The sequence below is a fragment of the Trachinotus anak genome, unplaced genomic scaffold (assembly GCF_046630095.1).
Source record: "Trachinotus anak isolate AG129_WGS33_773 ecotype Australia unplaced genomic scaffold, CSIRO_AGI_Tana_v1 ptg000034l, whole genome shotgun sequence".
Classification (NCBI taxonomy): Eukaryota; Metazoa; Chordata; class Actinopteri; order Carangiformes; family Carangidae; genus Trachinotus; species Trachinotus anak.
In genome coordinates this window covers 976,587-1,000,538 of record NW_027273885.1, presented here as the reverse complement: position 1 = coordinate 1,000,538, position 23,952 = coordinate 976,587, and the positions used below count along the sequence as shown (strand labels likewise).

Genomic DNA, 23,952 nt, shown 5'->3' with positions numbered 1-23,952 from the left:
AAGAAAGACTGTAGTTACTTAAAGGTCCCACATTGTAGACAGTGGTTGATTATAAAGCAGGTCTAGGTGTCATGGTCCTGGCCTGGGCTCCAGGTTGTTCCTCTCCCTCCTGTGTTGTCTCTCTCCCCCTGGTGTCTGTGTGGGTGGGGCCATCCTCTCTGCTCCTCCTCCTGGTTTTCGGCCAGAGCACCTGCTCCTCATCGTCTCACCCCTGTGCAGAACTTAAACCCTGGTTCTCCAGTCCCTCTTCAGATCCTTCAGTCCACCTGTGTGGTTCTAACATTACGGCCGAACTTGCTGAGTCACAGTTCAGGGTTGATGAGGTCAGAGCTCCAAAAACCAGTAATCTGCTCGGTGACTCTGTCTCTGTAGCTGCTGCACTGTCAAAGCATATTTCTGCCATAATTTCTCCACACACCCCCGTCATGCTGCCACCAGTAGATGCTCCTTCCCTGCACTTTAATGTCGCCGCCAGTCTCAGGTCCACAGTCCCAGCGCATCCATTTCAAAACTCTACATGTTCTGGCAGCAACGGAGGGGTAGACCTCTCCTCCTCCTTTGAATCCACTGGCCAGATTCCATTCTTGATGTTCCAGCTGCCTGTTCACCCTCCTCCCTGATGTCCCCAGCCCTGACGCACAACTGGCACAGTGAACCTGGAGGGTCTAGCTACAAAGGACAGTAGCAGCAGGCTCCCCAGCTCCAACACCATGGACCTGAACCAGGTCCAAGCCTCCGGTGTCTAACTCCACAACAAACCCAGCTGGAGCATTTCAGTCTGAATTTGATCCTCTGTTCAGCTCATTTCAGCTCTGACGGAGCATCATTTACCAGAGAGTTTTACCAAGCTTCAGCAGAAGGCTTCAATCTGTTGCTGTCACAAAACGGCCAGAGAGAAGCGTGAAAGAGGAGATGTGTTTTTGGTTTTTAAAACCACAAATTATCTTTTTATGGATATAAACACCAAATAAAACATAAAAAGTGTCAAATATGGAACCTTTAAATAGAATAAAGACTAAATATTGTTGTATGACAGAACAGAAACTCTGGTTTTAACAACCTCCCCCGACCTCCTCAACGTATCTCCGACCCAGGGGAAGGTGCTAACTCAGTGTTTACTGTCACAAATCAACACTCTGAGACGTTTTCCGTCAATACTGCCGAACAATTCTGAACCATGCAACAACTTTAGTTTGTGGACACCGTCTGTGATGTCACAGCTTTAACTCCTGACACACTGATCATGAACAAACAGGTTAAGGCCTTGACCCTGTGTGAAAAGACACAGCCCTGGTGAAACAAAAAACTGAATGTGGTTCAGTTTTTGTGCAACACAAAACTATGTTATCCATCATCCATGCTGTGTTGGCCAATCAGATACAAGCGAGCTCACATTCCTGGTAGATTACTTAATGTGAACACTGTATTTCTGTTGTTTACTTTGCAATTGTCATGATGAAAGATGAAATTGTTGCTGCTGTGTCTTAAAATCCTGTTGTGCAGTGTTTTGGCGTCTGATGAGCCTTTAAACACTTTATCCTGTTACTTCCTGGACTTCAGTCTTACTTCACTGTCTCTTTGGTACCTTAACAACACTCCCCCATCAATGCTGCTCTGTTTTAATGTGGAGCGGTTTTCGGTCTGAATCCCCTCTAAGTCTCGGCTGGGCTGAGAGCCTGAGTGTGCATCCTACCCATCAGGGCTGCTGCAATCTTCACAGCCAAGCTAGACCTTCAGGCACCTGGTAATTTACCATCGAATGGCAAGTGGAAGATGCCTGTGAAGTGTTTTCAGAGATCTCAACCCTCTGTCCTCAACATGAGACAGGTCTGCCTACACAGAGCCTTTGTGTGATAATAATTCAGTTTGTCCTCAGGAGAGAGACAGCTCACTTTCTTTTTTTGTAGCGTAGCAGGCTAACAGGAGTGCTGTTTAAAACTATAGAGGTCATCTCCCCGGACCAAAACCTCCACTCGAGCCAAAGTGCTGCTCCCAAATGAGAAGCAAATGTTTCCCGGGACAGATTTACGAGACACCATCATTTAAGGCAAAGCAAACTATGCAGCTCAGTAAAACATATGGCGACTAAGAGCAGGTAGACAGTGAAGAAAAGGTTTGATGGGATGGCCTACTAATCAAGCTGTCAGGCTGCAGCGCTGTTCATGATGGTATGATTTTACTGTGAGGATCTAATGGACCTTCAGACAATATATGATTTTAGAGGTCACAGTAACAAGCAAGACTGACTGTCTGGTTGATGTTCAATATACACACTTAGATCTTCAGAACAATTGAGCGCCTGATCCTCAAGAACCTTCTGTGACGTTCTCTCACGTTCCCGTCTGAGGAATCTGAACATCTAGGCTCTAACACATTCAATTCACGTTAGCTTCCACCTTCTGCAAAAAGGAGGCGGACACGGGCTGTGATCACAGCATGAGTGGGCGTGTCCAGTGCAGTGGGGGTGGGCACATGATGGGCGACTTGTTGGAGACAAACAAGACCAAGGCTCGGTTCAGACCTGGTATTAAAATGTCAGTAGAGGAGGCGGTGCTTTGGTGTGGCCCAGACCAGCTCTGACCAGATCTCAAATGTGTCCTCAATGCATCGTCAGTGCGTTCACACCTGAACTTAGAGCTGTCCCCTTGTGATCCAGACCGGATTGTGTGATTAAGACCAGGTCTGAATGGGGTCATGAGTCCAGAGCAATGCTAACAGTGAAGGAGATCAGGTGAAGAAGTGACATGAGAGTGGACCATGTGACCAACAGCCAGACAGGAAATCCATCCAACAGAGGTTCAGATATTTCACTGAAACCTGCTGGTGGTGCAAGAAGAAAAGTCAGTGGACTGTCGGAGTCATCGGGAAATGTTCTCTGAGGAACATGAATGTCTGAAATAAATGTCATGACAATCTATCAGATAGTTTTTGAGATATTTCAGTCCAGACCAAAGAGCTTGACCAACCGACCATCCAACTGAGTGAACTAATACAAGGAAAGTGACAGATCCTAACAGGGTCTGAATCAATGTTCTAAGCCTAATTTGACTTTTACTTACTGTCCACAGTGGCTCAATCAATGCTATCGATTGGTTTCTGTGACAGAGTCAAGCTTCCTGTTCACGTCCCAATAAAAGAAGTTCAACAATATTGATTGAAATAAAGGACAATGACGTAGCTTCTCAAAAATCAATAATTATTCTCCACTCTTCTGTATGAACGAGTGAGAATCAGCTGTTGAAACTGATGCAGCACAGATTCACGCAGAAAAACACACTCTCTGAAACAACCCTAACACAACTAGACAACAGCCACTGATGATACAACATGTAGATGATGCTACACAAAGAAGTTAAGTAGTTTAATGGATCAGAGTTTCTTATCTCCGTCAGTCTTCCACCATAAATGGGGTAAGGTTTCATAAATGGCTAATTGCCTGTCTTTAATGCCCCCCTGCTGAGACCCCACTACAATATACACCACCACAAAAAGGGCATCAGGCTTTCCGTTGACAAATGGCTGCCACAATCACACTTATAGCATTAACCAGCTTATGGTGTGAGCACACTAAGATGAGCCCAAACAATGGATGTCTATATCAAGATTAGTCAACTTACAAAACTACATAGGCAGATTAGGTGTCTAATTCCACTGACCCTCTGAAATAAATCTGGGTTTATTATCCGAGGGGGCTCCAAACCTCTGACTCAAGCCAAGTTCTAACAGCTGCTCCCGCAGACAGATTGCTTAAGACCCTCAACCACCAGATGATCCAGTCAAGCAATCCTGATCAGGCTACATACGCTTAAAGAAATCAATTTCATTAGCTACTCACTTAGAGCACCACGTTACCCAAAGCTGTTTGTTTCCATTTATGAGGACATGTGAACGGAGACGATTCTCATCAACCCAAAAAAACACATTTATTTGGTAAAATATAATGTTTATATTTGTATTTAGAACTTTTTTCTGATCCTCACATCACATCTACGTCTCATCAAAAACAAACTGAAGCTCACAGATTTACTTGTGCTGTCGTCGCTCACACCTGATGTTATTCAGTGAGGCCTCTGCTAATGTTCAGTGAGGGAAATCTGATTTTCATAAAGAATATTCAGCAGAAACAAATTAAAAACCCTTCCTAAATATATATAACATTAAACACATATGAAAAAAACATTTATGTTAGGGTTCAGCCAAATGTCAACTTTATTACATTATTTCTGCAAAGAAGCAAATAGTGTTTGTATTTTTCTGATCATACATATTTTAAAATATTTGTATATGCATAAATGTTTGTTTTTTTTCTGTGCAATGTAATCTACTTATTATTTACTTACTTTATTTTACAGGAGACAGACTGCTGAGAGGGTTTGGACAGTATCATTGTCTTAATTTCATATTATTGCTGATTGATATTTTAATCAGAATAATGTTGAATAGAAACATAAAAAAGGTGAAAAATGATCCCAACATAATTTATCTATTTATATCTCACATCTTATTGTCCTGGGTCACAGAACAGATTAGAGTTTGCAAACTGGCCACACAACACCCACACAGAAATGTATTATATGACACATATATCAAGAGTGATGTTGTCTATAAGGGGATCTATTATTATCACATGTATATATCCTCTGGATGTATGAAAATATACATTATAACATATGTGAAATACCCATAGTAAAATTTGTATATATACATGTATTAAAAATATCTAATGATACATTTTTATGATATGTATGTTAACAATTTGTTATAATTTTTACATATTTGCTTTTATTTTACATGTACATATGATACATATATGGAAATTCAATTTCTGTATGTATTAATTTGTGTGGGGCCCCTGTAAATCTGCAGGGTGTTGACTGAGCAGATTCTCCAGAACCTTTCAAAGTTTATGACCTGGAACAAACTGATCATCACAGTATGAATCGTTACAGGTGACACACTTTTGAAACGTTTTCTACTGAGCAGAATTCATTATGTGCCACAAATAAATCACTCAGATGAAAATAATGGCCTTTGATATCCACTGGGGCGTGAAGATTTTATTAAAGGTCACTAATATCAGCGCTCACAAGCCTCCAGTCTCATCTGTGCTGCAACAAAGCACATTATAACACATGCTATCTGCTCGGCCTCCTGTTCTGAGATTAACAATTCACAAATGATGATGGTGACGGGAGCTCAGATATAAAGACTTGAGGGCAGGTGTTAGAGGGATGCTGAGGAAGTGATAAATGATGGGGAGGGGGTTGGAGGATGGAGGGGGGGTTATGACATCGATGACAAATTGAGATTACCAGGCTCGTAGGACAGTGAAGTTGTTGTGAGCGTGTCAGGCCCCACGCCAACAGTGTTGGGGTCCGTGAACCTGGCTGCATGCAGACTGGAGTCTGGGTGTCTGGTCCCTGCACCAGACAGACTCCACAGCTTTACAGGCAATATGGTGTCTGTCAAATTCACAGCTGAACAGGAAAAACCCGCAGTGAACCGAGGTGGTGGACCAGAGCGAGTCCTAAAGCCCTGTTAGCAGAGGGGGGCGGAGACGGGTGCTGGGCCGGTGGGCTTACTGAGAGTCACACTGTGATCCAGATGGCCCAGATCCAGAGGCCGGTTCACAAACAAGTCCAGCATCAAGACCAAACATGACGGAGCAGCAGAGTTTTACACATTTATCTTGAAAGAAAAAAGATGAATTTACATAAATAATGAGCCGAGCTGAGGAAAGTCACGATGTGTTTGAGGTTCCGGATCAGACCTGATCTGATCTTCAGAAACACACCTCTTCAAACCTGCCCAATTTATTTTCTATTTTATGCCTCGTACTTGTCATTTTATCTTTTACTGTATTTTATGTGCCCTAAAAGGCGCCTATCAATTAAATTATTATTATTATTCATTAGTGTCTCATGATGGTTTAGACCGGGAACCCACCGCTGTTAAACAGTCTACAAATAATTTTATATTTGTTTTCTTTCTTTGTCGCATTTTCAGGTTTTAATGGGAAATATTTTGTATTTTTTCTCAGACACAGTTTGAGATTCTCACCTCAACAGCATCACCTCATCACTGTCAATTAAATCATTCTGCTTAGAGCTCATTATTTCTATTAATCTAAAACTTGTTTACCTCAACAGATTTTTTGACAGCTGAGCCGACTGATTTGTACAGAAGCCGAGAAGGGTCAAACTAGCAATTTTTTTTTATTCCATTATCTTGAGATAATATTGACATATTATCAGGAGAAAATTATTTTGTTCTTTTGAGATAACAGGATAAAAACATATTTGTGAGTATGGCCTTTCTCAGCTTCCGTAGTTTTGAATAAAATTGGATAAAAACTATTTGAAACTCTGCCTCAGATCAGCACTTTAAACCATAAACCTGCACATTAGCGTAGAACACTTTTAGCAGTGTTTTCTTAAACCCTCAGTTTACTTTTGAAAAAAGAGAAAAGTAAAGCGTTATTCATTAATCGTATATTAGAGAGTTTGTTAATGAAGATTGATCTGAAATGACCGGATCTGAAAGTACCAGAGTTTGGAAAGTTCCAGTTCAACATGAATTTACGAGTCACTCAGGGTTAATCTTTTTAATCTGACAGGTCACAGTGAGAATCACAGCAGACGTCTGAAATCTGCTGCTGCAGCAGGACAACACAGTAACTGCTGCACGGGACTCATTAACTGAAGAAATCCAATGATAAACTTCATTAAAAAGTATTTTTATAACATTAAAGTAAATATTTCTATTCTGCAAAACAACAAAAAATGTAATATATATCAGCACGTGTTGATGTACCATAAATACTGCGTGAATCTACTGTATTATCAAACTGGTATACGTTAAATTAAAGCTATATATGCAAACTGTGCATGTTTCCCAATCATCTAATAACTAATACTGGAGTATTTTTTCTGTCTTGAAAATGTAATAAAAGTTTGTTGTAATACATTTTGAGTTGTACTTTTATATAATAATAATAATAATAATAAGAAGAAACTTTTTAATACAATTCTTTTTTTTTTTTTTAGAAAAATGTGTCTAAAGAAGTGAAGAAGATAAAAGTGTCTGAGTCTGATCTGTCAGGTTGTAGTAGGAGTAAAGTTTCAAATAAATAAAATCACTTTAAATTCATCCAAATGTTTCATACCAACAGAAACACGACCACATGCCTTTAATCGCAGGAGGAGGAGGAGGAGGAGGAGGAAGAGGCTTCTCCTGTCTGTGAAACAAACGGTTCAGAAAGCAGCTTAAGGATTTACAGATCGATGAGGCTCCACTGGAAGCGGTGATACTCTGCTCTGTTACCACCGTGCGTCAGATTATGGAGGAGACGAGTGGGTATTGATTGAAACGCGCCTCCTGCCACAGCATGTGACAAACAACAGAAGAAAACTGTTCAGTCGCCACCGTGACGACACCCTGAGTCTCCATCACTGAGCAAACTGACTTTTTATTTAAGGACACATCTTCACACACACACACACACACACGTCTCAATGTTGTAAAATGCTTCTCACTAACATGATGTGACTCTTGGCAGGAAGTGACTCACTGACGATGGCGGTCCAGGAAGGAAACATCGTTACACTCACTTCCTGTTCTCTAACTTTGATGCAAATTTGATTTGTTGTGTTTTTGGTGTTGTGGTTGTGGTTAACAACATTAGAACAACACACACACACACACACACACACACACACACACACACACACACACACACACACACACACACACACACACACACACACACACACCTGGAGATAAAGAACCTCACATGTTCCTCTTCAACCAGCTTTTAATTAAATATGGTTTTTAGTCATTAGTCACTTTCTTTTACTGTATCTATGTTGTAAACTGTATTTTATTAATCTATTCTTTTATTAATCTGTTATTAATTATCTTGTGTTTTTTGTTTGCTAATGTTATTTATAGCTTTTTAAATTTCAGATTGAAATATTTCTGGCTGCTTCAAAACTTCCTTCAATATCCAGACTTGTAGAAAAAGGCCATGAAGAATAAATTTCAGCCCGGAGCCACAAAATGTTCAATCTTTTCTGCTGAAATGTGAATTTTGTGAAAAAAGTTCCTTTATTACTTTTTTGCATCACAAAAGTGACAAAAGTTTATTTTAATTTCGGGATCTGTTTCCTCTACACCCTCTGACTTTCAGTCTTCAGTCCCCCCCCCCCCCCGCATCTGATAGGAGACTCAAGATCCCACTTGCCAGGAAATATGAAAAATCATTTGTGTCCTCTGCTGTCACTAATCTGACCCCCCCCCCCCGCCATTACTGAGGCTTTCAGTAACGTCAGCTCCTTATTAAGTGCTTCTAACACACGTTCTCGGGCCTCTCCTCGCTGTGTTTTGATGATGTTAACGAGTAGTCATGCATGATTACATATACGCGGGTCCTGGGGAGGCGGCTGATGAGCAGAGAAAGGCTTTAAAGGAACACTTGTCTCCGCTGCTTGTCTGCGCAAATCACACACTGGTGAAGTTTCCTCTGTAATGAGACGAATCACGTCAGCGTAATCACGTTTAATCTCATTTCTCTGTCTCTGTTTGATGATTCTGCATTTAGCATCGGCTTGATTAAATCACCTCAGCTCCTTACACTCTAACAACCACATCTGCCCATTAAACTGCTGATTACATGTTCGGACTGTGCTGCACACACACGGCTCACAAATCATCCGTTTTCCCTCGAGAGGTCAAGATTAATGTCAGAGGATTAAAATCCAAGGATGGAAAATATTCTGTAAATGAGTGTAAACTTCACTTTATGTATTTAAAGAGTCAAGAGAAAACCTGACTGTTCTATGTGGATATTTACTGCCCTGTAATAAATCCTTCAACCTTCATCAAGGTTGTTTTATGAAGAGGAAGGTTGTGTTGTCTGTGCTGCTGTTGGGAGCTGATTCATTAATTTTACTCTCATTGATATGAATGTGGTGGACAAAATATTAGAAACACCTTTCAGCATGAAGTTGAGCAGTTTCAACAAACATCACAGGATTAGTTTCAGTGCAGTCACATCAGTCGGACTGTCTACAGTACAGTTCAGTCTCTGTTTGTTGTTTGTCTGTCAGTCTCTCTCTCTCTCTCAGCCGTTGGTGCCTCATTCCAGATGTTTCTGGATCTTCATCCTCCGGGACTCCCAGCCTCCTCCTCGCCTGTCTCTCCCTGATGTGTGAAAGATGTTCTGGGTTTAGCCTCTGTCCTGGTCTTCATGTTGGAGAGGAGGTCGTGTGGCTCAGGTCCTGGTCCAGGTTCAGTCTTCAGAAATATTTATAATCCATCATGTTGTCACCCTGATTGTTCACACTGCTCTATTATCTATTTCCTGTTTGACCTGGAAGAACGATCCCTCCTCTGTCGCTCCTCCTGAGGGTTCTTCCATGTTTTCCCCTCACATCTGATTTTGGGTCAGAGGTCAGAGGAGGTCAGATACATACTGTTATATTAGACCTGATATAAATAAAATCTGTAACACTTCAATATCTGTCTCAGTTCTTTGTGATATTCTGTCTTTATTGTGCAGAAAATGTGGATGAGACTTTCGAGCTGTGAGGGAAACATGAGCAGAATGTGAGGTATTGATACTTCACTGGATGCACTGATTACTGATTGAAGTTTTAACATCGCTGTTTATTTGACTGTAGCTGTGGGTAGAAGAAGAAGGTAAAACAGATGCTGATGATTTTTTAATTAAACAGTGAATAAATTGGTTTAAATTAGCATCAAATTTCTGTCAAATTACCTCTTAGATGCAAAAGGTTCAATATTAAACTAATAATATATCATGAGTCTGTATAAAGAGCTGATAACTCTCCATGTGCAATAATTAACACACCAGCTGCTGTTGTTGTTATATTTATGACCTAATTGGACATATTATATTATTATTATTAGTTCTTCATATTTTTTTAAGTATTGATTGTTTTTTGTACTGTACCTAATAAAGAACCATCTTTATCTTATCTTATTTTACTTTTGATACTTTAAGCAGATTTTGTTGTTTATATTTCACTACTTTTATTTTTCTTTAGTAAGATTTTGATTATTTTCACAATGTGGTGAAAGATTTAAATTTTTCTTCTCTTCTAGGCCGTAAAGAAACATGTGAGTGTGAGTGAGAAAGAAAATCACTGCAAGAAAAAAAAAACATCAATGAAAGTCTAAAATTTAATTAGAACAGAATTTACATGGATTCTTGTAGTGTGTAGTGTGTGTCCACAAAATCATCCCAGCTCAGTTTACTGCACATAATTATAACAAAATTACATCAGTGTCTGATGATGATGATGATGATGATGATGATGATGATGATGAACTCAATGAAGTTGGTTTTGTATTGTAATGACTCCGCCCTGGATCCTCAGTAACGTTGTGTTAATGTGTTGATACGCTGAGTACGGACCTTAATGACCTTAATGTAACGTAGTGTCACTCCACATGAGAAGCTTATTCAATGAGTTGGGGGACGGCAGTGTGTGTGTGTATGTGTGTGTGTGTGTGTGTGTGTGTGTGTGTGTGGTGTGTGTGTGTGTGTGTGGGCCAGTTGCCTGAGGCAGGTGTAACACACCTGATCTATGAGATGAACTGTGACAGAGTTTTGGACACAGATGAGAAAAGACCTTTAACTTTGCACAGTTTTGTTTATAGAAACACTTTTATACTCGTGTGGTGGGAAACATGTGGCACCATATTTTACACGTCAGACATTCTGCTCAGTTCATCATGTCGTCCAGGTGGTTAGTTACCTGCTGGAGTGGAGGGAGGTTTCTGCCTGGACCTGGACAGCCTGCGGAGCCTGTTGTCCGTCCTCCTCCTCACCTGAACCACCTGCTCTCCCTCCTCACCTGGCCTCCGTCCTGTGATTTCTTCTTCAAGTCCCTCTGACAGCGCAGCGCTCTCCTCTCTGACTGAAACTGCAGAGGTTTGTCCCTGAGCCTGTTCAGAGGCAAAGAGTTCTTCTGACAGCAGGTCTAACACCACCCTGGGAGGGGACTCTGACTTTGTCTCCGTCTGAGGGCGACCTGCCTCTCTTGCTTCTCCTTTGTCTCCTTCGTCTCCTTCAGCTCCTTTGTCTCCTTTGTCTCCTTCATCTCCTTCGTCTCCTTCATCTCCTTCACCCTCGAAAAGTTCTGGAGTATAAAAGACAGTCTGGTCCTCCTCTGCGTCGTCTTCGTCTGGATTCTCTGCTGATGGTGCTTCACTTTCACAGCTGGGAGGGGTCGTTACCGCTGACGGCCCTGGAGCCGAGTTGTGTGGCTCCGCTGTGATTTCACTGGATGTGTCTGCAGCTCCGTGTTGGAGCCAGGAAACCTCAGCGTTCTTCTGTGGGGACGAGATGTGCTGGCTCTCAGCTTCAGGGTGCTGTCTGGGATTACTGGGGGCCTTTTCTTTAAACACGGCCTTCTTGAAGCTGCTGCTGACGGGGCTGGAGGTGAAGATGTGGTACAGAGGCCGAGCTGTTCTCTGTGGATGTGAGAGCGGTTCTGCTGCGGAACCGTTCTTCAACCGTTCTGCATCAAGGAAACAAGAGTCAGTGTTTCTGACATTAAAAATCACTTCACAGAGAAAACTTTGAAACCTTAAACTCTGACAAACAAACTGACAAAGACACCAGAGTAAACCTGTTAGGACTCACACAGAAATGAGGCCGGTTTACACAGCTCCATGACCGCCGAGGCTGTTTTATAAAGAAACAGATAAATGTGGCCTTACGCTCAATATAACCCGAACAAAGGTCAAGGGGATTTAATTAAAAGCAACAGTCCAACATCTGCTCATCAGCTCGCTCCAACGCCACTCAGGCATGCAAAAGACCTTACAGTAATGAGGCAAGCCACTCAACTGATCCCATGGCTCCGACCCCCAACTCTGGGGGGGGGGGCTCCTGCCCCTCTACCACACTTATCCACCACACCGAATTCAACTGAGCAAACAGCTCAACCTTGTCGTGACCCTTGCAAACAATGGGCGCTCACCAAGACAATGTGCAAACACGTCATCTTCTCGTGGTGATGTCATGCTCGCGCATCCTTCAGCACAAAGACAACACGCACCTTCTGACCGCCATCTCTTCAGAGCGGCTCTGTTTAAAATGTCCTAATTCATTATTTAAAAAAAAAAAAGGAGTTAGACGAGGTCCCAGTCGTGGAGGCAGAGTCGGGCTAATGGCTAAAATGTTTCTGTGCATTTATCAGTGGTTCAGTTTTTTTATAGAGCAACAACATATTGTTATTATTAACTAGAACAAAAACAGACTATAATTGACATAATAAAGTAGTTCATATATGAGTGATACACACTCATACACTCACAAACTCTGGGACCACTCAGACCTTTGGAACCTACTGTGTAGATATTATAGGTTTTTTTGGTACAAATATTTACAAATATATTGTACAAATAAGATCTGAGATTTGGTGTGTTCACAAGGTTAAGGACCTTTCTCTTATTGATCGCTGGGCTTCAACAGAGGGAGCAGGACGAGTTTCACAGAACCAAAAGATGAAATCACAGTTTCTGGCCGAGATACAGACACCAGAGTCAGAAACGCCTCAGATTCTGCCTAAAAGTCAGGTGAATACTGTAACATTACCTGTCAGTAAAATATCAGTGATTTGGCAGCATGTTACACTGAAGGTCCCAGCAGTGAAACAGCAGCATGTTCAGTATGTAAGACTTTAATTAAAACTTTGGTGCTTAATTGTTTTTTATTCCTAGTTTTATTTTTTATGACTGAGTCACATTAGATAATAAAAGAGACTCCTTCATGTGTCTCTTCATATTTTAACCAATGACAGCAATAACATCACATCCACACAGGGTCAGTACTGTAAACCTGTTTTTTTTTAAGTCCGAACACCTCTAGTTTCTGGGGAGATCAACCTTCCAGCACTGAAACTCTTTTTTTCACCGCTTCAATTTATCTCACCTGCTTTTCCACTTTGTTCAGTTTTCATCTGTGTATGAGAAGATGGTTGGAAGGTGGGGGGGCTCATGCCCTGCTGGGGTTCAGGCAGTCTGACATGAGGTGTCGAGGCCTTGGTCAGACCCTGTCCCTCCACAGTTACTGTGGAGTGACCGTTGGAGGAGGAGGCTGTGGAGCGGGGGGTCTGGCTGCCTGCAGCAGCCGCCTCCGCTTTCTGCTGCACCTGAGAGAATGCCACCAGAGACTGCATGGCGTTGCCAAAGGTGTCATGATGCTGGACGAGCTGGCGAACCCATTTCGACAGACCTGAGGTCACACACACACACACACACACACACACACACACACACACACACACACACACACACACACACACACACACACACACACACACACACACACACACACACAGAGACATCAGAGACAGACACTGCTGCTGTTCTTATAATGGATAACTATTGCCATCTAGTGTTCAGGCTGAGAGGCTGTTCACACTCAGTACCTGTGATGTACTTGTTAGGATTGTTCCTGTAACGGTCATCCACCAGAATCAGAGCCCCCCAGTCGTTCCTGTGGCGGATACACCTGCAAAAGAGGTTTGAAGGTTTCAGTATAAAGTGAGAGCACAGAAGTAAATCTTCATTAATGCTGTGGAAGCTGCAGAGGACAGACTCACCTCCCCAGCGCCTGGTTCAGAGCTCTGTAGGCCTGGATCTCGTACCAGCGATGGCCCGACAGGAGACCTCTGGACTTACAGTGCTGGTCGTTGTATTTCATCTTCAGCTCGACCTGAAACCACAGAGCAAACGTTGAAAGAACATATTACTTATGTATCAATAACAAATAAAATAAAAAAAGTCAAAAAGGTTCTCTCAGACATTTTACATCTAAAAGATGAGTCTGCACCAGATACAGACAGATGCTTTATTTTTCCTGAGGAATCATCCAAATATAAAAACAAAAAAACAAACAAAAGCACAAAAGGTAAAGAACAAAATAAAATTAACTTAAAGTAGAGTGAATCTGTTTGCGCAGGTAGAGGTAGTGCAAATTGTTATTATCAATTTAATGTCTGATTATATTTTCACTGAATTCATTACTTATTTAGTCTATAAAACTCAAACATATTGACAGATGCCCATCACAAGCCCAAAGACATTTGATTTACAACAACATTAAACAGAGAACAGCAGGAAATCCTAATGTTGGAGATGCTGAGACTGTCTGATATGTATGCTTCATAAATGACTTAAATTATTAGAAAAATTATCAAAATAGTTGACAAAGAATTTTCTTTTGATTGACAGATTAATCAATAAATTGTTTCAGCTCTTTCCTGCACCAAACGTATTTTTGATGATAAACTTCAGACTGAAGAAGATGCAACACGTGTTGAAACCTGATCATTAAACTGCTCCAGTGAATCATCTGCTTCAGTTTTTCAAGACAGAAACTCTTTGCCTCCTGTTCTACTCTTAGAGCACTGAGCTCCATTAGTTTAAAAATACACAAGTAAAATGTCCATCCATCTGTTTTTTATTCACCTATCTAGTTCAGGACTGAAATGGTGAGAGCAGCAGTTACAAATGTTTTCCATCATCAGTCTTTGTCAGATGTTTCTTCTGTAAGATCCCAGGCTGAGCACAGGATTAAATCCCTAAAAATACACACAAATATGAAGTAATATAAAAGTCTGGATCAATAAAAATGAAAATAAAACCGAGGAATTAAAATGTCCTTGCAGCCCAGTGATTAAGACACACACCTGAAATCAGTACTTCCCTGCTTTGGCTCCAGCAGAAACCTTCAGTTCCCAGACTGTCTCTACTATCAGCTTTAAATGAATGATTACAAACTGTCATGGTGGAGTGGTGGTAGGGAATTGTCTTTCCTGATAAACGCAGATACATTTTCGTCAGAAGCGGCTCCTCCATGTGTATGAGTGGTTCGCAGCTACAGGCTTTGTCTCTCATGTTACAAACTGCAGCTTGGATGCTGCAAACTCGGAGAACCAGGCTCCTGGTCTGAATACAGTCGCAACTTCCTGTCCACCGTTCTTGCTCTCTCCTCTAATAAAGGCAAAACGCCTAAAAAAAAAAGTTACTGACTACAAAGCTGCTGTATCACATAATACACTGAAAACCTGCCATCGCTGTGTGGCATCACAAGAGAGAGAGTTTCGTGCATAGAGAACTAATTGGATTAATATGGGATATGAAGGGGCACACCAAGTGGGTGGGGGATCTAGGGCATACCAAACCCCAAACAAATACTACTGAGGGCCTGGAGTGGTAAGGTAAGACCTAGATGTGTTCTGAAAGGGGAACAAAGGGGCTAAAGAGAGGCCATGACAGAGTAGAGTGGAGGTAGGCGGGGGGCAGACCAGGTGGTCTATGCGACATGAAGCATCCCTGCACAAAAATGCCAGGAAAGCATCCATCCATTTGCATCTGTCATCGCTGATTTTAGCGCTAACCTTTCAGAATTGACAAGTGAAAAGTTCAGCTGGCGTCTGACGGAATGCCATGCAGAGCAGGCTGCTGAACGGGGCTCTAACTGCTTTTGACAGGTACCGTGTGTTTGCCCTGAGCCACCAAACACGGGGGCCGTGGCAGGTACAGCCTGTTCCCTCACGCGCATCACGCAATGCTGCTGTGGCCTGTCTGGACTTGTGTACGTAAACAAACAAGCAGAGTCACAGGAAAACCTAAATGTCGCCCCAAAGTTGGACTATGACTAATCACACCTCACCCAGGCAGCGGGCAAACAACCGAGCAACACCTGCCACCGAGGAAAAGCTCAGCACCGACACCGGGGGAGGCCCACGGTTTGTATAACGCAGGCCTGGGCCTGTCAGCAGATTTAAAATCACTCCTCATATAGCCATGTCACAGCAAGTCTTGTAAATGTTGCTGGATCCATGGTGAGATGTTTGCCAATGTATGAGACACCAGAGCAGTTAAAGAATCCACTTCTAGACCCACAGCTGGAACAGAAAGGCCAGTAGCCTTAAGTCAGTGGTGTCAGCTAAATGCAATCACAGTCCATTTCAGCGTTTGAGCCGTCACATCCCCGGTCTGCACCATGTCACCGTCCAATCTAACATGACAGGTTGCATATGTGAAAAAGCCAATTCTGGCTGCTAGCAAATCTCGCAAATGTGCAAGAAACCACAAGCTCGAAGGGATTAGTTAAAATGTCAAGAGATCACTCGCCTGCTTTGGCCTCGTCCTCCACAGCTACCTGTTCATCCCTAAAAACATATATTTGACCAGTAGGCATGATTCGCAGCTGAGCGAATCTGTTTGAGCTACATTTTACGCAGGCTGTGTGTGTGTGTGTGTGTGTGTGTGCATCAGTGTCAGTGTGCACGCCCCTGGCAGTCCGGGACATCTTGTGTCTGTCACTGAGATTGCTGAGCGCCTCATCTGTCACATGGGGCTGAGGTGACAGCTGAGTGGCTCATCTTGAAAACAGTGTCCGTGTGTGTGTGTGTGTGTGTGTGTGTGTGTGTGTGTGTGTGTGTTCGTACACACTCACAAGGGCATCAGACTATCACACTCCTTTCCAACATGGTCAAGGATCAGCTCACATGAAGGCTAGACTCAGAGTCATACGTCCTCTTTAATAGTTGCTGTTGTTGATTATTTGTTCAGGCTGCACATCTTTATTTTGGTCCTCTCTTCATTTGTGCGGCAGGACTCAGACAAAGAGGCTGAGTTTGGTTCAGATATTTTTCTGTTGACCGTTACGTTCAGGTACAACAGCACCTGTGGTTGTTTAATAAACAGTATTAAAACTCCTCTGGACTAAGCTGTGGATCAGCCTTGTTTAGGCCTCAGACAGCGGTCTCACCTATAATCCATCCAAGTCCAGCGTCCACCATTGCTCTATGAATAAAGATTATTATTATTATTAAATTCAGTCTTATTATTTGAGCCGATAGTTTCTGGCTTTATCCAATTTTTGCCAGGTTTTTTTTGTACGGCTGCTCGTGTTTTGGCAACATTTATAATGAAACTAGAATCACGGCCTCGTGGTTGTATCCCTCCGCCACTAGTTTCAGATCACATCCCTGTTTATCCAGAGTCATATGAATGAAAATAACCATTTGTGTGAAATTTTGTTATAATTGCTGTGTGATGTGTTGAGTAGTGGCTGAAAAGTGTTTTGTGAGGTCATGCTGACCTTGATCTTTGACCTTTGACCACCAAAATCTAATCAGTTCATCCTCAATTCCAAATGAATGTTTTTGCCAAATTTGAAGAAATTCCCTCAAGACGTTACTGACATATCATGTTCAGGAGAACGGGGCGGACGGATGGACAACCTGAAAACACAACGCCTCCAGCCCCGTCTGTCGCCGGCACAGAGGCATAAATATCTAACAACACACAGCCAGGATAAAACACTGCCTGAAAATGTCCACATTTTGTTAAAGGGTAAACAAAGGCCTGAACAAGCACCAGCAAAGAAGAACGTTGACGAAGATGTTTTTCTGAAGCTGTGGTGATCAGCTATTATCAGCGGCTGATGATGTGTACAGTGTCTTGAGTCTGCCTGGAGCATCCATCATCCCGTCTGCTTGGTAATCTTCATGAACTCCTCAGCATTCCTCCAAAATCCCCTTTACATGCTCACGGACCTTAGAATTAAAATGCTCATGGTTGTCTTTAATAAAGAGCAGCAGCATGAGGCTGGCTAAGCCCTTCATTAAACTGAGAGAGATGCCTTATCAGTTGTAAGTGTCTTTTTATTGCTTGTTAAAGCCACTTATCGTTTGACTCACTCACGCAGGGCATGACTGCTCACTGTAAAACATGCTATTGGAAAAACTCAACGTAAACGTAATACCACCTTTGGCAGGGCTTTCACTGCAGAGGACTTTTCAAGTTCAAACTTTGATCTTGGTCACAATAACACAACAGGCCAGTAAAATGCGATGCTATGTGCTTAGGCTGCGGCGGTTAAGAGTTATGCATGTCTGGGAATGCAGGCCACGCAGGTATCTAGAGTGCTGGGGTAGTTTAAACCAAGAGAAGCTGGGTTTACACCTCTTATCCTCACAGTGGGGCACCAATGAGATAATATGTCTGGGTCCATCTGTGCCGTGTTAGGAGAATGTGAACACGTTAGCACAACTGCATGGACATGAAAATGTAAGAACATGTCACGTATGAGCACTAATGGAACCATTAGCATATGGTGTAAATATGACCAGGTGTTAATACAAAACATTAATGCAGGTGATAACGTGTTTAAAGAGAAATAAACCCAAACAAGCAACACATCCACTGGTGTTAAAAAAAACTGTGATGCAGGGTTTTCTGGTGTGGATTATAACCCCACTGAAGTCAGAGGAAACAACTGCACTCTGATGAAATATTACATTACACAGGGAAAAGAGCAGCAAAGATCAAATATTGAATCTAAAGACCATTGTATCGTCACCAGACTGGTCATTAGATGCGCCAGGATCTGTTTGATTCAGCTCAGCGTGACATGACGTCAGCAACAGAGTTTTTACAAGTCAGGAGGAAAAGCAGCAAAGAGCTGCACCTCTGTGAGGAAACGCTGCCCCGTGAAGTAGAGCAGCACAAACAGGTTGACCTCTGCCATCAGTTTCCTAACCTGTGTCACGGGGGAAACCCTGTAATAGTAACTCCTGTGAAAGCTTTTTAAAAATGACACCAGAGCCTTTGGTGCCAAATACCAGTCAAAACATTTTCCATAGACTCACACAAAGGTATGTTAAGGTTCTGTATTCTGCCCTTTGTCTCATTTACTTCCACACTCAAACTAGTATACCTATACTACTATAACTGTGTTCACACAGTTATCAAGTCTGGCAACATGCAGTGCGCTGTAAGTATCCGGATGGTTCACTGCAAACCGTCCAGAAACTGAGTGTAAAACGGTGGACACGTTCCACCCTCAACGCCACCAACGTATTTTCAAACTTGTGAAAAAGCGCAGATAGCAGCCCAATGTCCATGAGACAGGGGGCAAACAGAGGAGAGTGACATTAATGTTGAAGTGGAGTGAGCAGAGCAGACGGCAGGTGGCCGACAATCATGGTCACATGCGATTGTTATTTCCGGTGAGTGCACAGCGATGGTGTTTGATTTGGGACATTACTCTGCTGAAATTCATGCACTGCACCAGTGAGGATACTGTGTACAGAGTCTATTACATGTGAGTCAAGTAGCTGACTTGAGTGTGAGTGTGAGTGTGTGTGTGTGTGTGTGCACACGTGTCCTTGAACACCCTTATAGCTCTGACACAGTGCTGCAGCAGCAGCATCTGTGCTAGTTTGACATGCTGGAAGGACTGGCTGCATGGCCTTGACAGTCATTAGTATCAGTGTCCCCATTCTCTCAGTGGTGTAATGGGGTTGGCTCTAAGAACTTTACAGGCCCCCGGGGCTTCTTGGCGGTCGAGACTGCCCCTGCCACTGAAAGAGGAGCTAAGGAGAGGAAGAGAGGACAACTGGAGAGCAGGAAAAAGAGGGAACGAGAAAAGCTGAGGATTAAGATGCAATGAAGAGATGAAGAAAGAAGGAGACTAGAATCTCAGACAAACATGGTCTGAATTGGCTGAACACAACAACATGAACTCCAGACACATCAAATCAAATACAAGTTCCTGTGGGAAGCATAAATCCTGTAACAACAATGAATAAAGTAGTTTCACCCTAAGAATCAGTTTTTCTCTGATGCTGTTTGCTGGACACAGGAAGTCTCAGAATGGCTGTGAGTTTGTTTCTCGGATAACTTCGGATCCAGACGTCCGACGACATCTGATGTAGAAAGATTATTGTAAAATTGTACACAAAGCAGATATGACGCCACTGACGGGGCCGAATGAAATGGACCGTTACCGTCATATTTCTCTTGGTTGGAAAATTAAAGGAAACTAAATATACATCACACTGTGGGTCTGGTTGTTTTTAGACATTTGGATTCTGACTTGACAATACGTGACCATGCAGTTTGGGGCGAAGCTTCTGAATGAGCACTGAAGGGAGGGGGTTGTATTTGCTTTGCTGTTGAGCTCAAATATCAACAGTCTTTCTCCAAAATCACTTAGTCCATCTTTAATCTATAATATTTATTATCCGTTTTTACTCCCTTGTTCCCCATAGTTTTCTTCCACTGTACCAGCAGGAACCATTTTCACAGTCGATGATAAACATGTGGGTCTCAGTCATGTGTTGGCTGATGCAGTTTTATACAAAAAATAATTAAAATCATAGCTGTAGAAATTTCCACTGTATTAAAAGACTTGGTAAAAGATTTCTAGAGAGTTCTATTTAGAAATTTCATGCAATTTGATGATTATGTTTATGTGTTTTAGGTGAAAATAAATCAGGACATTCAGGGTTAATATCGTTGATTTAGCCTCCAGTGGGTCCAGGTTTCAGGCATAAGTTAAAGTGTCACCTTCACCTCCATCAACGTGCCCCCCCCGATCCTATAGCAGTCACAGTTATGACAAGATGTGGCAGGAGATGGTCTCAAAGCAAATCAACAAAGGCCCTTGATATGGAGCACAGAAGACGTCATTACAAATGCACAGTCTCTCCATGCTTGGTCAGCTCCACCTTGGCCCTAACTAGGCTTCCTCATTCCTCCCCCTGTTGTTCTGCTCTATCCATTCATCTGATATTTTACTCTGGACCAGACACCTTTTACAAGCCTGATGCAGCAGGGTTACACCAAAACATCAGTTTCATGATCCTGTTTGTTGGCTTTTAATAAAAGAGCTGGGCTCTTTTGTCTCTTGTGGTCAAACTGTAAATGGTAGGAACTCTAATAAGACCTTCTTTGCAGCGAGCTTTAGACCATCCACCTGTACCTAAACAGTAGTGCTCACACAAAATAGAAAATTAAAAAAAGAAATCTGATAAAACAGAGGAAGCAATGCCCTGAAAGCTGACAGAGGTGAAACTGACAGCTTTGGCTACACTGACACTGACAGAACAGGTTAGTGAAAGCTTCATCGTGCTCTGACAGGAGGATGTGGAGGAGTAAAGGGGAAGAGAGGTGGGAGAGGGGGGACGGGGACTCAAACTTAAAGGTCAACTTTATCTGCTAAGGACGGAGCAGACGCAGCAACATTGCTTTGGGATTTTTTTTCACGGATCACCAAAAAGGGATGCTCTTATTTGGTGTGGGTTTGCGCGTGTGCGTGTCTATGTCTGTGAGTTATATTATTTTTCTTCATGGTTTCCAAAATGTTGGAACTTGGCCAAAATCAATAAAGTAATGGACATTTTACAGACAACAGCTTAACCAAAGTCATGAAATAATTTTACTGGCAACAGCTTTCATCTGCTAACAGGACACACTGTGATTTCTTTACCAACTTCTGCTGATGCATTTGTGAATGTATTGTTAAAGACTAAATCTTCTATGACCAAGATGATTTACAGATGTTCCCTAAACGCCTCACATGCAAACTATCGGTAGAAGCTACAAATTACAAATGTTGCCCAAACACCTCACAAGCAGGCTACCAGTAGATGGAACAATTTAACAATGTTCATTCCATTAAACCACACACTCACCGTTTTGCACTTGGTGTTTGTGCAGATGAAACAAATAACAAACAGCATGTTAAATAGTGAGCTTTAGAGGTCCAACATGTTCTTTTTAACCCTTTAACAGACAAAGATTCATTGTTTTCCTTAATCCAAGTCATTATGCTAAGGTAGCTGTTTCCTGGCTGTATCTTAATATTGAATGAACAGGAATAAGAATGATATTGATCTTCTCCCTTAACTCCCTGCAAGAATGTGTGTATTTGTACTTTATCTGTTCTGTGTTTCATATTTCATAGTTTATTAAACAAAAAAATACATATAGACCTCTCAGCAACACTCAGACAGATTTCATGTCCTTCTGAATACTTGACAGTGATAACAGACTGGTTACCTGGCACACTGGTGCCCTACTGGTATACTGGTAGCCTATTGGTTAAGGCACATACCATGCAATTGCAACGTCCATTTGTTTTTATTTCCTGTCAGTATCTCTCAGTTCATGAAGTAAGAAATAACATCCTATGAAATTACACAAGTAATAATGATCTTTTTCTGCCAAGTCATACTGTTTCCTTACAGCCAAGAAGCAAATGTTCCAGTTTCTAATGTTAACAGTTGTGTACTTGACTGTTTATTCTGTTTACCTGGAGGTCTTTGATGTTTGGGAAGGGAATTCCAATGGTGACCACTGCCCTGGCGTTATCATCTGTGAAGTCTAGTCCTTCACTCACTTTACCTCTGCATACAGCAATCAGCAATGCACCATCTATAAATAAGGGATCACAACACAGTAAATGACAAGTGATTTACAGCAGACCTCTCAACTAGATCATATCAGCTTTGATGCAGTTGTACAAATGACAAATTAAGTTCAGATGCAGTAGCAACACTTCCATTTCTTGCTACAAATCAATTCATTGTTCAAATTAATGCACCTCAGCACTAATTCACAGTCATCAAGTCACCAAGCAAACAAAGTGACAATGCAAAACCAGAAGTTGGTCTGAAAGTCAGTGTCATGATGTTTACGTACCTGTTTCCTTGCCGTATTTGATGGCATCGTAGTAAGTCTGAAGCAGTTCATCAAAATCCCTCTTTCCACCACCGCGGGGCTCTGTGATCACAGTTTTCTGCTGTTCTAGCTTCTCCCAGAGACCAGTGTTGACCCATCGATCCCGCAGCTTGTCCAGCATCTTGACAAATCATAAGAGGTATCGTGTTGTAAGTACAGATGTTTGCCTGACTTTTGAAACTTTTGTTAAAAAAGTATAAATTGGTAAATTGATCAGACAGACCTGGAGAGATTACCGTGAAATGACTGACTTTGGTCATCACCTCACTTTTCATCTGTTTTTTAGTGACATGCCAGAACGGCTATTAGACGGATTGCCATGACGTTTGGTACAGCTACCAAGCAGCTATCACTCAGAAGATAAATTCTACTCACTTTGGTGATCCCCTGACTTTTCATCCAGTGCCACCAAAGTTTATACTGTTATCCAATAAAACATCTCTAACAAACAAAATTTTGCTGCCTTGAGGTTGACATTTGTGGTTTTGAGTGAAATATCTTGGTAAGACCCAAAGACATAAAGGTCAGGTTTCAGTTCCCAAAGCCATACAAAATAAACCAACAGAGCTCTGGAACAAAAATCAACCTCTACAGAATGATTGAGAGGGGAAAGTGTCAAAGAAAAAAAAGGAGCAAGTCATGACTGAACACCAGCATCTCATCTGTCAAAGATGGTGCTGGTTCTGTTATGGCTCGGGCTGCCAATGGAACTGGCACCGTGGCATTTATTTATGATTTCACTGCTGATGGAAGCAACAGGATGAATGCAAAGGTATACAGAAGCACTTCTTGAGCTCAGATTCAGCCAAATGCATCAAGCCATCAAACTCATTTGGCGACATTTCCTGATTCAGCAGGACATCGTCCATAAACATACGGCCAAAGAGCTTTTCGGGGTGAGGAGGTGGAATACTCTTGACTGGATGAGTCAGTCACCTGGTCTAAACTCAATTGAACTGCATTTCACTTGCCGAAGACCAGAGTGAGAGCAGAGACGGCTCACAACAAGAAGGATCTGAGGGTGGCTGCAGTGAAGGCCTGGGAGAGCATCACCAGGGAAGATACAAAACGTTTGCTATGGGTCAAAGATTTCAGGCAGTCACTGACCGCAATGACCTTACGGTCGGGACCGTACATCCTCGCACGTTACACTTACACACATCAAGTAGGTAACTGTAAGATGTGGCACTGTAGCACATTACAGACAGTCTGAAAGAAAAAGCTTGCAACAAAGAACAAGAAGCATTTAGACAATCATGTTTCTGTGTCCTCCTGTGTCCTCAAAAGGCATGGATTTCTTTTCTTTACTTGAACTTAGAAAGCTGATGTGTTCAAACCCCCTCTGTAATAAAATCACTGTTGCTGTGCTATTGT

At 42.2% G+C, this 23,952-nt stretch overlaps 1 protein-coding gene across 2 annotated transcripts in view; it reads right to left on the bottom strand.

Moving 5' to 3' along the window:
* Window positions 1–10,185: 10,185 nt before the first annotated feature.
* The window catches only part of brip1 (BRCA1 interacting helicase 1), a 37,639-nt gene continuing 23,872 nt past the window's right edge, over window positions 10,186–23,952 (bottom strand). The window contains exons 15-20 of one of the 2 annotated variants that reach the window (XM_071471781.1): window positions 22,540–22,699; window positions 22,151–22,272; window positions 13,638–13,750; window positions 13,464–13,546; window positions 12,965–13,267; window positions 10,186–11,546 (exon numbers count right to left, since the gene is read on the bottom strand). In XM_071471781.1, coding sequence (XP_071327882.1) covers window positions 10,774–11,546; window positions 12,965–13,267; window positions 13,464–13,546; window positions 13,638–13,750; window positions 22,151–22,272; window positions 22,540–22,699 — 1,554 coding nt within the window. In that variant the 3' untranslated portion in view covers window positions 10,186–10,773. The remainder of the gene's footprint in view (window positions 11,547–12,964; window positions 13,268–13,463; window positions 13,547–13,637; window positions 13,751–22,150; window positions 22,273–22,539; window positions 22,700–23,952) is intronic. The other variant, XM_071471782.1, reaches the window with a different exon arrangement.